At 27.4% G+C, this 13,199-nt stretch overlaps 1 protein-coding gene across 1 annotated transcript in view; it reads right to left on the bottom strand.

Annotated features, from left to right (window-relative positions):
- The window catches only part of LOC129977621 (mRNA export factor GLE1-like), a 29,326-nt gene extending 19,751 nt beyond the window's left edge, over positions 1 to 9,575 (bottom strand). The window contains exons 1-3 of the mRNA XM_056090571.1: positions 9,352 to 9,575; positions 7,565 to 7,828; positions 4,882 to 5,030 (exon numbers count right to left, since the gene is read on the bottom strand). Of these exons, the coding sequence (XP_055946546.1) occupies positions 4,882 to 5,030; positions 7,565 to 7,828; positions 9,352 to 9,444 (506 nt within the window). The 5' untranslated portion in view covers positions 9,445 to 9,575. The remainder of the gene's footprint in view (positions 1 to 4,881; positions 5,031 to 7,564; positions 7,829 to 9,351) is intronic.
- Between the last annotated feature and the right edge of the window lie 3,624 nt (positions 9,576 to 13,199).

The following is a 13,199-nucleotide window of genomic DNA, read 5'->3' as shown; positions in this document are numbered from 1 at the left end:
TATATATATTATTAAAATGATTTTTTAATATATTTTGATCAATCAATTAATCAAAATTGCCATTCTTATGGGGAAAAAATAAACTAATTTTCAATCTCTCACTTTTTCTTTTAGTGAGATTTGATTTTGTGTTCTTATTTGATGCACATAAGACATGTACACAAATCTATTCAAACTAAAATCAGTTATAACTTAAATTTCAGAATATTTTAGGATTATTTTATTTATTTCTGATGTTTTCAAATTTCCTCACAGAATAGTGTGGTCATCTTTCTTTTTGCATTTGGTTGAACAATATAATACAAGTACATAGCTCAAGCAAACTTTGCAATAAATTTCTTTTTGAACATTTTTAAAAAAGATTTATTATTATTATTATTCTGACTAAAACTACCTTAAAAAATTTTTATACATAGAACACTGAAAAAAAAATTCTCTTAAATGTTAAATATTTTGTTATCTCAATTTTATGTGATATTTGTCACAAAAATTTATATAGAGATTAAATTCAAATTAATAAAAAAAAAATTATTTGGGAATTTGAAGGGGAGGATGGGTCGGAGCTCCCAAACTTGTATTTCCCAAGCAATTTTACAGGAAAGTAAATTAATGCTTCCGAAAAGCATGCTAAATGCCAATATATCTGTTTAAATATTTTTTTCCAATACAATTAGATTGAACTGACATCAAATCTTGTTTAAAAATACTGCTGACACAGGGAAAAAATGATGTTAGAATCTTTGTCTAATAACAGTTAGTAGAACTTTAAAGGAGGAAGGATGCATTTTAACCCTTTAGAAATAATTTTTGCTACACAATTGAATTTTACAGCCATCCATTTGCATCTACCATCACCTTTAGGCAAGTATAAATGTGTTTTTATATTAATTAAATTAATAAACCTGAAAATAGTTTATTAAACGTAATCGAAATATGTCAAATTCAAAAGCTGGATGGAATTAAATAAACAATGTCTTCTGAATTGCTCATACAAAATAATGATGTTTTATTGAAATTGGCTTTATTTATAAATTTAAAACAAAAAAGAATGAAAGATAAAGTGCCACAATAAAAAATTAATGACTTCCTATCCTGGCATATAGTACGCTTATTGAAGGGGGAAAAATCAAGGTCCTTTTATGAAAATTTAAAGATCATAAAAATGCATTTTTGATAGATTTTGAAAGAATATAATGATAAATTTAAATCACTATTCATTCACTTTTAATGCTCAAATCCTTTAGCATTATTTTCTTGCTTACTACTTTTAGATGTTTAACTAATTAGCATTAAAGACAATTATTAGTTCATCTTGGGATTCATAAGTCAAAATAGCAGCTTAAAATGAGTTTCAAGATTGCAATGCAAGGGTCCTATTTATTAGCCAACATATGGATACTACTTTACATTAATTTTACCCAAACCACTACTAAGTATTCACTTCACAAAATTCATTTAAAAATGTTAATCCTACAAGAATGAACTGGATAATTGAATATAAGTGGAACTATCAAATGAACTGAAACCATTAAAATATTTTTAATTTACATTTAAATTACATTTTTTCTTCGTTAAAGCTTCAATTCCTAAAACTGTTCGATTCTGCTCTGCCTTAAATATCCATATTCTTTTCAACTAGTTACTTCATAGACTTCAGAAACCACTTCATTATTTTTCACTCTTTTTGATTTAAATGATTCAGTTCATCTGTAACGCATTTACTTTCCATAATTTTTCAATTGTAATTTTGCTTTTTCATGTTTTTGTCATATTTAGAGCAAGTATATTTTGAGTAAAATTCCTCAGTGATTAGAAAACTCATTTCTAGTTTTTTTTTTTTTTTTTTTAATTAATCTAAAACCAAATGTTGTTTTTTGCAACATGCTTCTGGTTCACGACTTATAATCGCAATATTTTTATTAGGGAGAAAATTCCCTTTCATTTCTGGTCTGGTCATGGGATCATTTCATCAGAATCTTAATTACCACCCCCATCCCAGTTTCTTAAAAAAAAATTGATTTTGCAAATATTTTGATAAAATTTATAAATTTGATTCTTAGATATTTTCAACTTCTCAAATTCTAATGAATTGCAAGTTATGATATTCAAAAGTTATTAAATTATATTAAAATAGAATAATAGAATTTTTTTGTAATCACATTCACATGAAGAGAAATATAACTTTCATCTTTTTATTGCAAGAATAGCTTTGTTTGGTCATTTTCTTTAGACCTAAACAACTCATGCGCTAGACAAGTATATAGTCAATAGAACACTTATCCAAAACTCTACAAAAGAAAGAATATACCAAGTCCTAGCATTTATATTCGAAATCTCATAGCAGTTTTATCAAAATATTTTCACAAATGTTATTTACAGTTGTTAGTCATCATTTTTCTCTGAAAGCTTTCAGACATCTAATGAATATCTTTCTCATATCCTGTGACAAAAACAGAAAAAGTCGGCAATTTTCTTTTTTTTAAATGTTAAAAATGGTTGTATATTTTTAGTCAATGACAAAAGGATTAAATCTTTTTTATATTCTTCAACATACTTTTATGATTTACATTTATGTTAGGGAACTTAATTTTCAACATTCTCAACAGATAACACCAAATCATTCTGCATTTTGACTCTCATTTAGCATTTTCTAGACATCTGACTCTGAAAAAATTCTAAGGAAAATTCACACTCTGAAAATTATATGTAGATGTAGTCCTACTTTTTCACTGACAAATTTTTATATAAATAATACACATTACAGAAAAAGAGATTCAACATGAATACTATTTCACCGCATCTAAATGAACTGTTGATAACATGAAGGATACAATTACCTACATTTATTAAAAATATTGAATATATATATATATCAAACCTTTTTCAAATCTAACTTTTCTGTAGAACTGCAAATGTTTTGTAAAATATCTTTGGCTATTCTTCCATTTATTGTTTTTGTTTGTTTTTGTTCCCTTTCCCCCCCATTTTAAAACTGAATGTGTAAATCCATTTGCCACATTTGAATTTGTTGAGTGTGCCATAAATATTAAATTAAGAACAAATTTATTGCATTTAATAAAATATCCTTAATGTTTGGAGTAATGCTAAATGAAATTAAAGAAAGGGCTTTTTATTTTCACAGGAGAATTTTTAAGCAATTTAGATGTCTGAGAACAATTTTCAAAACATATTTCAAATTTCTTTGCATGAGCTCCAAGCATTGTGAAGACATAATAAATAACATGTATCTCCAATTGCTGTACTTGGAGAATCTGTGGCAGTTATAGCAATACTATTTGCTTCCTTTCTTTTTTTCTCGAAACTTCATAGAGAAAAGATTGCTGATAGCATCACTCTCATATTGACACTTTTTTATCTTTTTATTTACAGAATTCACAAGGCAAAATCAGTCAAAATAGGTTTACTCTTCTTGGCCATAAAATAATCAATATCATTTCATCTAATTTTCAAGGAGAAAACCTATAACTCCAGTTGTAGTAAAATAAAATTCAGAAAACATTTGAGTATCGGGATAATGCTGCATTATCATCTTTAATATTTAAACAGAAGCCTTATTTTTTTCAAGTGACTGCTTCCTAAACTAACCTAAGAAAAGTTTTAAAATTTTGGATCTTACAGGAAATTAATTTCTACATACATAATAAACCGCTTCTGGATCATTCAAATAATTCTATAATGCAAATTTTTGAATATTTTCAAGCCTATAGAGTAAGCAATAATTGAAGTAAGCAGTATGCAAAAAGAAAGTAACTACTGCTTACATGACTAGCAAAAGGCAATTATGTTTCTATGCTTTATGATGAAAAAAATTTTTTGCAAAACTAAACGCACAATTTTGTAATAATTGCTTTATTTCAATAATCTGTTGCAAAAAGCATTCAAAGATATTCAAAAAAAAAAGCCAAGAGCTGGGCAAATATATAAATTACTTCTAATACTTTAAAATGATATTCAAGATTGTTTAACTAAGTATAAAGTTATATTGAGTTGCTTTCACTACATTGTAAATTTTAATTAACACATTCATTTTTAAAAAATGTCACTAGAATGCTTTCATATGTACAATGAAACAAAATAATTCTATATTCATTATAAAATCAAGCACACAAAAAAATTACTCTCACAAAAACATTCAATCTACAAGTCTTGTTCAAGTTTTTTTTTTTTTTTTTTTTTTAATTATAAAACCTTCTAACTTTTTTTGATGAAATTGAGTTTTAAATTTTCTTTATAAGCACGAAAATCTGGAACTTTAAAATCAAAACTTCAATAATAGAATTTCTGAAAAAGCATTTATGACACACTTTACATAATGATCAGGTCATAAAGATATTTGTTAAACTAATTGTCTTGACATGTTTAATATAATTGAAACTAGATACAAGAGTTTAAAAAGTACTCTCATATCATAAAAGTAATTTTCTCATGATAATACTAGATTTAAAAAATAAAAGGCTTATTATTTTTAAAAATAATTTTTTAAATCTTATACACTTTGAATATAAAAATAATTAAACCTAAATTTTTTCAACTCATTATTTTTCTACCAAATAAAAGTCTACCTTATTTTCCACCCTGAATTATTAATAAATATGATCCCCATATATAGTTTATAAAATATTAGTGATAGTATAAAAAAGAATTTTCAAACAGGAATTTAACACAAAATTTTAATACAACACTCCAAAATAGTTTTAAAATTATATTTATTAAAAACTTATAAATCATAATAGAATTTACTATCATAATACTTATTTTTAAAAACAAATATTTTAGACTTTCACATAAAACAAAAATATTTTCTTTTATAAAACATATTTAACCATAAATTTTCAATCAAAATTTTAAAACTAAGCTTACATTAATTGCTCAACCTTTTCTAATTCTGCTGTCCTTCTTTTTGCATCCAGTTCATTTTTTCTCTTCAATAACATGTATTCCTGATTAGTCATCTGCTGAAGTTCACTAGTATAGTTATCATATTCTTGCTTTTTACTATTAAATACATCCTGCAAGAAAAACGTTAATTATCAGATTTCTGATATAAGTACTACATAAAAATACATTAATTCCAAGAGACTAATTTGATTCCTAAGCTAAAAAAATAAAAAATAATTAAAACAGAATTGGAACAAATAAGAAAATATAAAAAGTGAATGTTCTAATAGAACAAACTTATGAGAAAATATAAACTTAATCTAATATATAAAAATAAATTTTTGTTTGTTCGTATTTTCTGTGCTGCCATACCGCTCATCCGATGATGATAAAAATTTGCCAACTTATTGCTCACAGAAGGTTATACACATATTGCAATTATTAGCATCTATTTTGAACATAATAAAATTTACAAACAAATCAGTTCATGTGTTTCTATTATTCAACATTATTTTTAAATTAACAATTGACAAACAGTAAATGACACATGTTATTTGGATTAATCGCATATATATATCAAACAAAATAAAATTATAATCATTAATGCCAATCAATGTAAGTGAAATGAAATTCAAAATATTTAGTGCTGGCACCAATTTTTTTTTCTTTTCGTTAATGAATAGTCATCTTTACAAGATATTGTTAATCAGCATGCACATTATTTTGGCTGCAGATAACTGCATACATTATTCAGTTTATCTCACACATACAAAATAGAATTATTATTATCGATACTGAACAAAGTAAGTTGTATATAATGAAAATTTTCCAATAAAAACAATAGTTTTTCTATTTATTCAGTTAATTGACAAATGATATTTCGGTTATACAAGCACATATCGTGTTGATTTCTTCTTCAAAAAATAAGCCTTCCAACTTAGAAGATTTACCAGTGCAGCAAGTAGAAATAAGCAATCGAACTTCGTAAACAAATGAGAAATGACAAGGGGGTAATGAAGCAGATCATTTATGAATTGTAAATTCATGCACTTCAGAATCTCAAGATAAACATGCAGCAAGAATTAAAAGATAACGTTTATGTGCTAACTGATCATGTGCATCAGAATCAGAAGACCAACATGTGGCAAGAATTCAAGCAACTATTCTTAATGGAAAGTAAATTGGAGAAGATGTGTTCATTTTACACATTACCATTTTTCCTGCCATGCCTTTTGATTTTAAGTGGCTGCAGTTCCCCATTTGATTTGCATTTTTAATGATCACCAACAAGGTGCAAGCCCAATCATTCAAGAGTGTGGATTGAACCTAGAAAATCCATGTTTTTCACATAGTCAGTTGTATGTTAGATGCTCACAAGTCGGACAACCAATAAATTTATTTGTTTTTGCTGAAGACAGAAAAACAAAAAATATTGTCTACCCTAAAGTACCTAAATAATGAAGTGAAAAAAAAAAGGAATAAATTTTATTTATACTTCTCCTTTACATATCATTTAATTTCAATGAATGTATTTATTGTGGACAAGAGAATAAATAGCATTCTTTCTATCATGACAATGTACTGAGAACCAGCTAGTAATAAAATATAATGTTGGAAAATTTTTTCTTTTCAAAATTCTCACTCAGTAAATGGGGGGAGGGGTGAAGGGGGGGGGTCTTTTTGCCAAATACTTCCTGACATGTAGAAAAAAATATTCAAATTCAAATATATTATATTCAAATTAGTTATTAAATTCATATAAAATAAATTTGATTTGATTTAAAAAATGAAAATGTGATAATATGTTTATTTATTATCATTATTATATCTTTGATAACTTCCATTAATAATTATCTGGGAAGGAATGATACTGGTTATATCTAATTTGGTCCGAAGATTTCAAGAAAGATCCAGAGGACCATACAATTGTTATCATATGATATTTTATAAAAATAATATTAAGCTCATTATAATATGATCAGATGATGGAACTAGACTTAAAAATAAGCACTTCAAGCTAAAAATGGAAAAAAATTCTAGAAATGCATATCTAATACTAATATTATTAAACTGCATTTAGATTCATGAATTAGAAAATAAATCCATAAAGTCATAAAGTTTTTCGAATAAGTTTGAAATAGCAAGTTGTTACCATGCAGGATTAATGTTTTCTATTTGATATGTATCATCATGTTATCTCATTAAAGCACATTTGTACCTGAGTTTCTTACTAGTTATTAGATTTATTATAAAGATGCTTCAATAGCGATAAATTCAATTTTTTAAAACCATTTTAGTATCACTGAGCTCACTTGTCTGTTCTCCAAGATACTCTTTTTCACCCTATACAACATGAGCTGCTTCATTTTTCAACCAAAAATATAAATATTTTCACTCTACTTAAAAAAAGATTTCAAAATACTAAACTATCTAAAAAAAAGAATGGAAAGTCTTAGTTTCAAAACTATATTAATTATAACTAGATAGGATGAATCTAAATATAATTCATTTATTATATAATTCCAAAAAAATACTAATAACTTCTTTAAGCATTCAGAGGATAAAATTAATTGGAAAACTGACAGATAAAGAAAAGTTACCCTTCTTCTATTTTGCACTGTTATAGAAAGAGATTAAAAAATAAGAAAAGAAAAGAAAAACTCACTTGCATGAACTGTAATTTTGCTGCTTCAAATTCTAAAATTGGAAGCTCCATTTCAGATTGCTTTTCATAAAAATAAGAATCAGAAATTTCAGAGGCACTTTTTTGTTTGCTTTCTTTAGGTGGGCTGACAGAAATATCTTTTTTCACATCAGATTCATCCGATTTTTTTCCATCACAAACCTCAGAAGTTATAAGAGAAAGAACTTTTGGACTAAGACTTAAGGCAATATTGGATGTTTTCTTTGAAATCTCATCCAGTATTTCCTAAAGGGAGAAAAACGATGCCTATATATTGCATCAGATCTCAAAATATCAAATTGAAAAAAAGATACAAATTATCATTTTTATGATTAAAAAGATTCATACTGATGTGATGTACATCAGTGCAAATATGTTAAATTTGTTGTATTAGCATATTCAGTAGGTTAAAATAAACTGACAGTTAGTATTATCAGGAAATATGAATGTACAAATATTATTATCAGGAAAGAATGGCTCATCACAAAATGCATAATCAGGCGATGATATTACTTTGCATTAACAAAATTTATACATCATTGGAAATTAAAGTAATTGTCATTTCACAATGACAATTTCTTAAAATAAATTTTATATGCAAATGATATATATATTTTATATGCAAATGATATCGTTTCCATATAAAATATGCATTTTTATTGCAAATAAAACTTAATCTATGTATTATTAATTTGGCAACTTTTTTTTATTATCTGATCACATAACTAAACTGTCACTTTACTCATTGAACTAAACTTTACTCATGTTATATGTAAAAGGATACATTTTATAAAGCACTTAATTTATGGCAGTAGGAACTGTCATAAAATTTTCATAAACAAAATAGTGATGTGTAGTATATAATGAATGTTCGGTTAATGAACAATTAGGAGCATTGAAAAAATTCATTAATGAACTATTTAAGGATAGAATTGTATGCTTAGGGAAAAAAAAAATATGAATATCTCTTTTGATTACAAAAATATTTCAATATAATTGACACAAGAGAGATAAACAATCAAATCATTGGTCTGTCAGAAGGAGCAGCTTATAATTATGAGGCAGGCATAGACATTCAATTGAAAGTGTGAAATTTGTATAGTGATGAAATTCTATCAAGAGATTTTGACGGTTGCATCATAAATGAATTCAAATATTTAAATTTTTGTAAATATTTTCTGAACATTTTTTAAATATATAAAGATATGACGTTGACTAAGGTTGGAAACTTAAGAATTTTACATGCAATTTAAGTTTAAATTTTAAATTGAAAATATTACAAAGACTTCTTTGCATTAATTTTTATTCAAATAATATCCTCTTTTAAAATAAATGTTAATAAATGTAAAGCCAGATAAAGTCTTAAAATAAATATCTATTTTTCTTTATGTTTCTAACAGATGTAAATGTATACAAACTCTTTGATTAAGGGAATAATTATCTACACCGTCTTTGTCTTTCTAAAGACAATACAAGGCAATGTACATTTCTTTGAAACACTTGATTATTTATCATAAAAGAATCACATAAAAAATAGTTTCATAGTAGTTTGAGTTTAGAAACTAATTCGTAAACACCGTTACAAAATTAAAGCAAGAAATCAAACGTATAAATTCAAATCATAGTATACATCAAAAATAATTTTATAATAAAATAAATTTTTTATTGTTATGATAGATTATGAAGAGTTTTTCTCTTTGTGCACACATGCTTTTAAAATATTCTGAAATACAGGTAACAATAAAAACTGCTTAACATCTACAACTTACTTTAGTTCGTCCTTCTTCTGCCCAATACTTATCATATTTTATTTGACCCTTAGAAGTTCTTTGGAGGGCAAGTCCTACATCCATAACTGACATCAGGCTGAAACTTTTAATAATCTAATTTTAGTTCCACTTAAAAGTTAATTATATGCTTTAAAATCTAAGTTATATAAATAACCATAGGTGCAATTCTTTTTTCAAATCATGCTACACCAGTCTTGTTTACATTGACAGTATGTCACAGTTATCACAGTTACAGGTACGCTTGGTAGTTTAAAGTACATTTCCCAGTTCTAGCACACATAATTTTTTAATAACAAATGCTTTTTATTCTTGTTTTCAAAAATAAGTTCTAAATAAATTTTACGTTTAAGCATAGTATTTTTAAAGAAAAAATTTTAAGAGTGTCTTTTTTTTATACTTTCTTCAATGTTTATTTCTATATACTGTCAACAGATGGCGCCGGTGATTAACTACAGTTCAGGTTTGAATGTCAAGAATGTTTCGATCTGGAGAACAGAATAACTGCATTTAAACTGAACATTTTTAAATCTATACAGATGGGATGAATCAATCTGCACAATTAGAAAATCACGTAGGAAGAACCTTCTGTAGAAACAGGTTGTGAGTAACGCAACTCATCATCGCAAGTCATTGTGATTCACACGTAACTAAATATTATAAATAATTATTAATGTTTTGTATTTGTTTGATTGTTATAATTGTTTATGTTTGTTTTTGAATTGCAGCAAAAATATTTTATATATTATTTTGTGTTAAATGAAATTGTTTTTCAGCTGTTGCATCTGGCAACGAGGATTATGTTGTAAAAAATAAATAGAACGAGTGAGATGTTCGCTGTTACTTGGATTTGACGTAGTCTGTAATTTGATTTTAATTTCTTTAAAACACTTTCAGTCGTTGGTCGTAATATCCTAAAATAAGAAATGTTTATTTTATGCATCGAGCGTTTACAATCTGCACTTTAAAACGCGGAGTCATACGCCGTTACTTCTGTATCTTCAAACAGAAGATATGATTTTCTGAAACTTTTTCCCATATTTTGTAAAAAGGTACATCCCTTCCCCCTCCCCCATAAAATTATGTACCTTGAGCAAGGCCATGAGCATCATGAAAACTTATATGTGAGATTCTGAAATAAAATTCTAAGTCTTTTATGTTTTAAAGTATAAAAAGAGAAAAACAGTACTTGTATATTAGCGAACCTTAATCATGAAAGAGCTTCGACACGCGTCTAATGATTTATACCGAATCTAACTTGAAATCTTTGGTGTTTTTTTAAATTTATTATTATTAATAATAATAATCGTTAGCATTCTGTTGATACATAAATAACATAAACATGAATATTTATTTTAAACCTCTTTTTTCTGACCGATTGAAACCAAAAGCTGAAATAGAGTTACAATTATTGGTCTCAAGATCGCATATTGAAATTCATCGATGTATGTCATTGTGTTTACATATACGAAAATGTACAAGATGACTGACAGAATTTTGTTCAAAATTTGATCGGCATCTACATTTTTGATGCTAAGCTTGTGTACCGAATTTTATAAATCTAGCTGGTTACTTTTTGTAATTATCATTTATACGGAAAAAGCACAGATAAAACTTTCTCTGCATAGATGCCATTCCAAATTTGACAGAAACCTACAAATTAAGTGAGGTCTAGCTCAAAATATTTTTGAATTTTAATTTTCATAGGCAGACAGAATTCCTTTAAATGCGTTTTTCCCCGGATTGTGGAAGGCCTGAAAGTTATTAGTCAAAAATTTATTAGAATAGTCAAAATCTCTAATTCAAATGTTTTGACAGTTATAATACTTTCTCTTTGTATGCTTTCTATAAGAGAAAATAAAAATAGCACCGCAATGGATAAAATAAACAACTTCAAAATAAGAATTATGACTTCCATTCCAAAGCCCAAGTGATAGTTTATATACACTTTGTATTTGTGTGAGATAGATTTTATTATACACTCCTATAAATACAGTGGGCCACAAAATTGAGTATACACCTTAAAACTTTTTGCAATTACAAATTAAATATTGCTTTAAGATTATTGAAATTTTTACCTTATATACTTTAGCCTATGCTTATACTAATAAAATTGTTACGTTTATTTATTTTTTACGAAAAAAATAAAAGATCTGAGACGAGAGGAAAAACAACACCACAAAAATAAGTATACACCTTTATTAATTTCCTTTTAACGTACAAATTAATATTTTGTTGCATAAACTTTTGCTTGAATTACAGCTTGTAATCTTCTGGGCATAGATTCTACTAGTGTTTTAGTGGTTTCAACAGAAATTTTAGTCCATTTTTCTCTCAGAACCTTCTTGAGAACTTCCTTGCTTGTGATTTCGTGCTCATGTACAGCTTTCTCTAATTGCGACCACAAATTTTCGATGACGTTTAGGTCTGGAGACTGGGCTGGAGTGTGTAATTGCTTCCTGCAATGGTACAGCAAGTATAACTGCACAATTTTTGCTGTATGCTTGGGGTCGTTGCCTGTTTGAATATGAAGCTTGACCCAAGCCCCAACTTACTGGCACTTTTTATCAAGTTATCATTTAAAATCTCCAAATATACATGTTTGTCCATAATACCATCAATAAAAGCAAGCTCTCCAACTCCTACAGCCGACATACAACCCCAAACGAGGACAGATCCACCTCCAAACGTGACTGTCTTAATGGTGTTTTTAGGTGCCAGCGTTTTCCCAGCTTCTCTCCATATTTTAAATCGTTCATCGCTTCCGTAAAGATTAAACTTACTTTCATCAGAAAATATTACAGTGTTCCAGAAAGAAATAGGCTTTAAACGATGTTCTTTGGCGAAAATCACTCTCTTTTGTCTATTCACATACTTGATGAGTGGCTTTCGTATTAGTGTACGGCCATGAAACCCATATTGGTGAAGGTACGTCGAATTGTTTCAACTGAGATCTTTTTCCCGATTGTAGAGGACATCGATAAAGCTAGTTTAGAAGCACTCACCCTGGGATCTTTCTTTACTGAGTGAATGATCTTCCTCTTCGCTGTAGTACTCAGTATTTCTTTAATTCATCTTCCAGGAATATTGGCCACAGATCCAGTTTTTTTATACTTCTGTAGTATTTTTTGGACACAACCATGAGTTACACCAATCAAAGAAGCGATTTCTCGAAGAGATTTGAACCTCTTTCGATCATTTTACAACCAATAAATGTTCAGATTCAGTAGTTTCTCTACGAGAGCTCATTTTACGATTTTTAATGAGAAAAAATACTATTTAAAAGCGTTGTAGAGCAATAGCACGTGTTATAAGCAGCAGCTACTCCTAAAACTCTTTATAGAAAATTTGAAATTAAAAAAAGTGGTGGCAAAATTTAGAAATATAAGAAGTGTATACTCAATTTTGTGGCATGGTTTTCTATCTTTTCTTCGAATCGCTTAACTTTTATCGTAATAAATAAGTTAACTATAGAATTGTGTTATTAAAGGATGGTAAAGCAGAGGTTAAAGTATCTAGGATAAAAAAATTTATCTATTTTAAATCAATATTTAATTTCTAATTGGAAGAAGTCTAAAAGTTTTAGAGGTGTCAATTTCGTGGCTCACTGTATCTATAGTATACTATAAAATTTGAAACTCAATACTAAAGTTAATGCAATACATATTCATCACAAATAAAAAAAAAATACTTACCGGATACGTTAAAAGTCATACTGGAGTCCAAAGAAATGAGGACCTATTAGCACAAACTGTCCAACAGCATTGTGATGGTATCCACACGATGTTGACCGACATCCAGAATGTCGGATAGTATCGTGGGGATATCAT

Source organism: Argiope bruennichi, chromosome 1 (assembly GCF_947563725.1).
Source record: "Argiope bruennichi chromosome 1, qqArgBrue1.1, whole genome shotgun sequence".
Taxonomy (NCBI): domain Eukaryota; kingdom Metazoa; phylum Arthropoda; class Arachnida; order Araneae; family Araneidae; genus Argiope; species Argiope bruennichi.
Note: the sequence above shows the minus strand (reverse complement) of the source record. Positions and strands in the feature narration are given on the sequence as shown.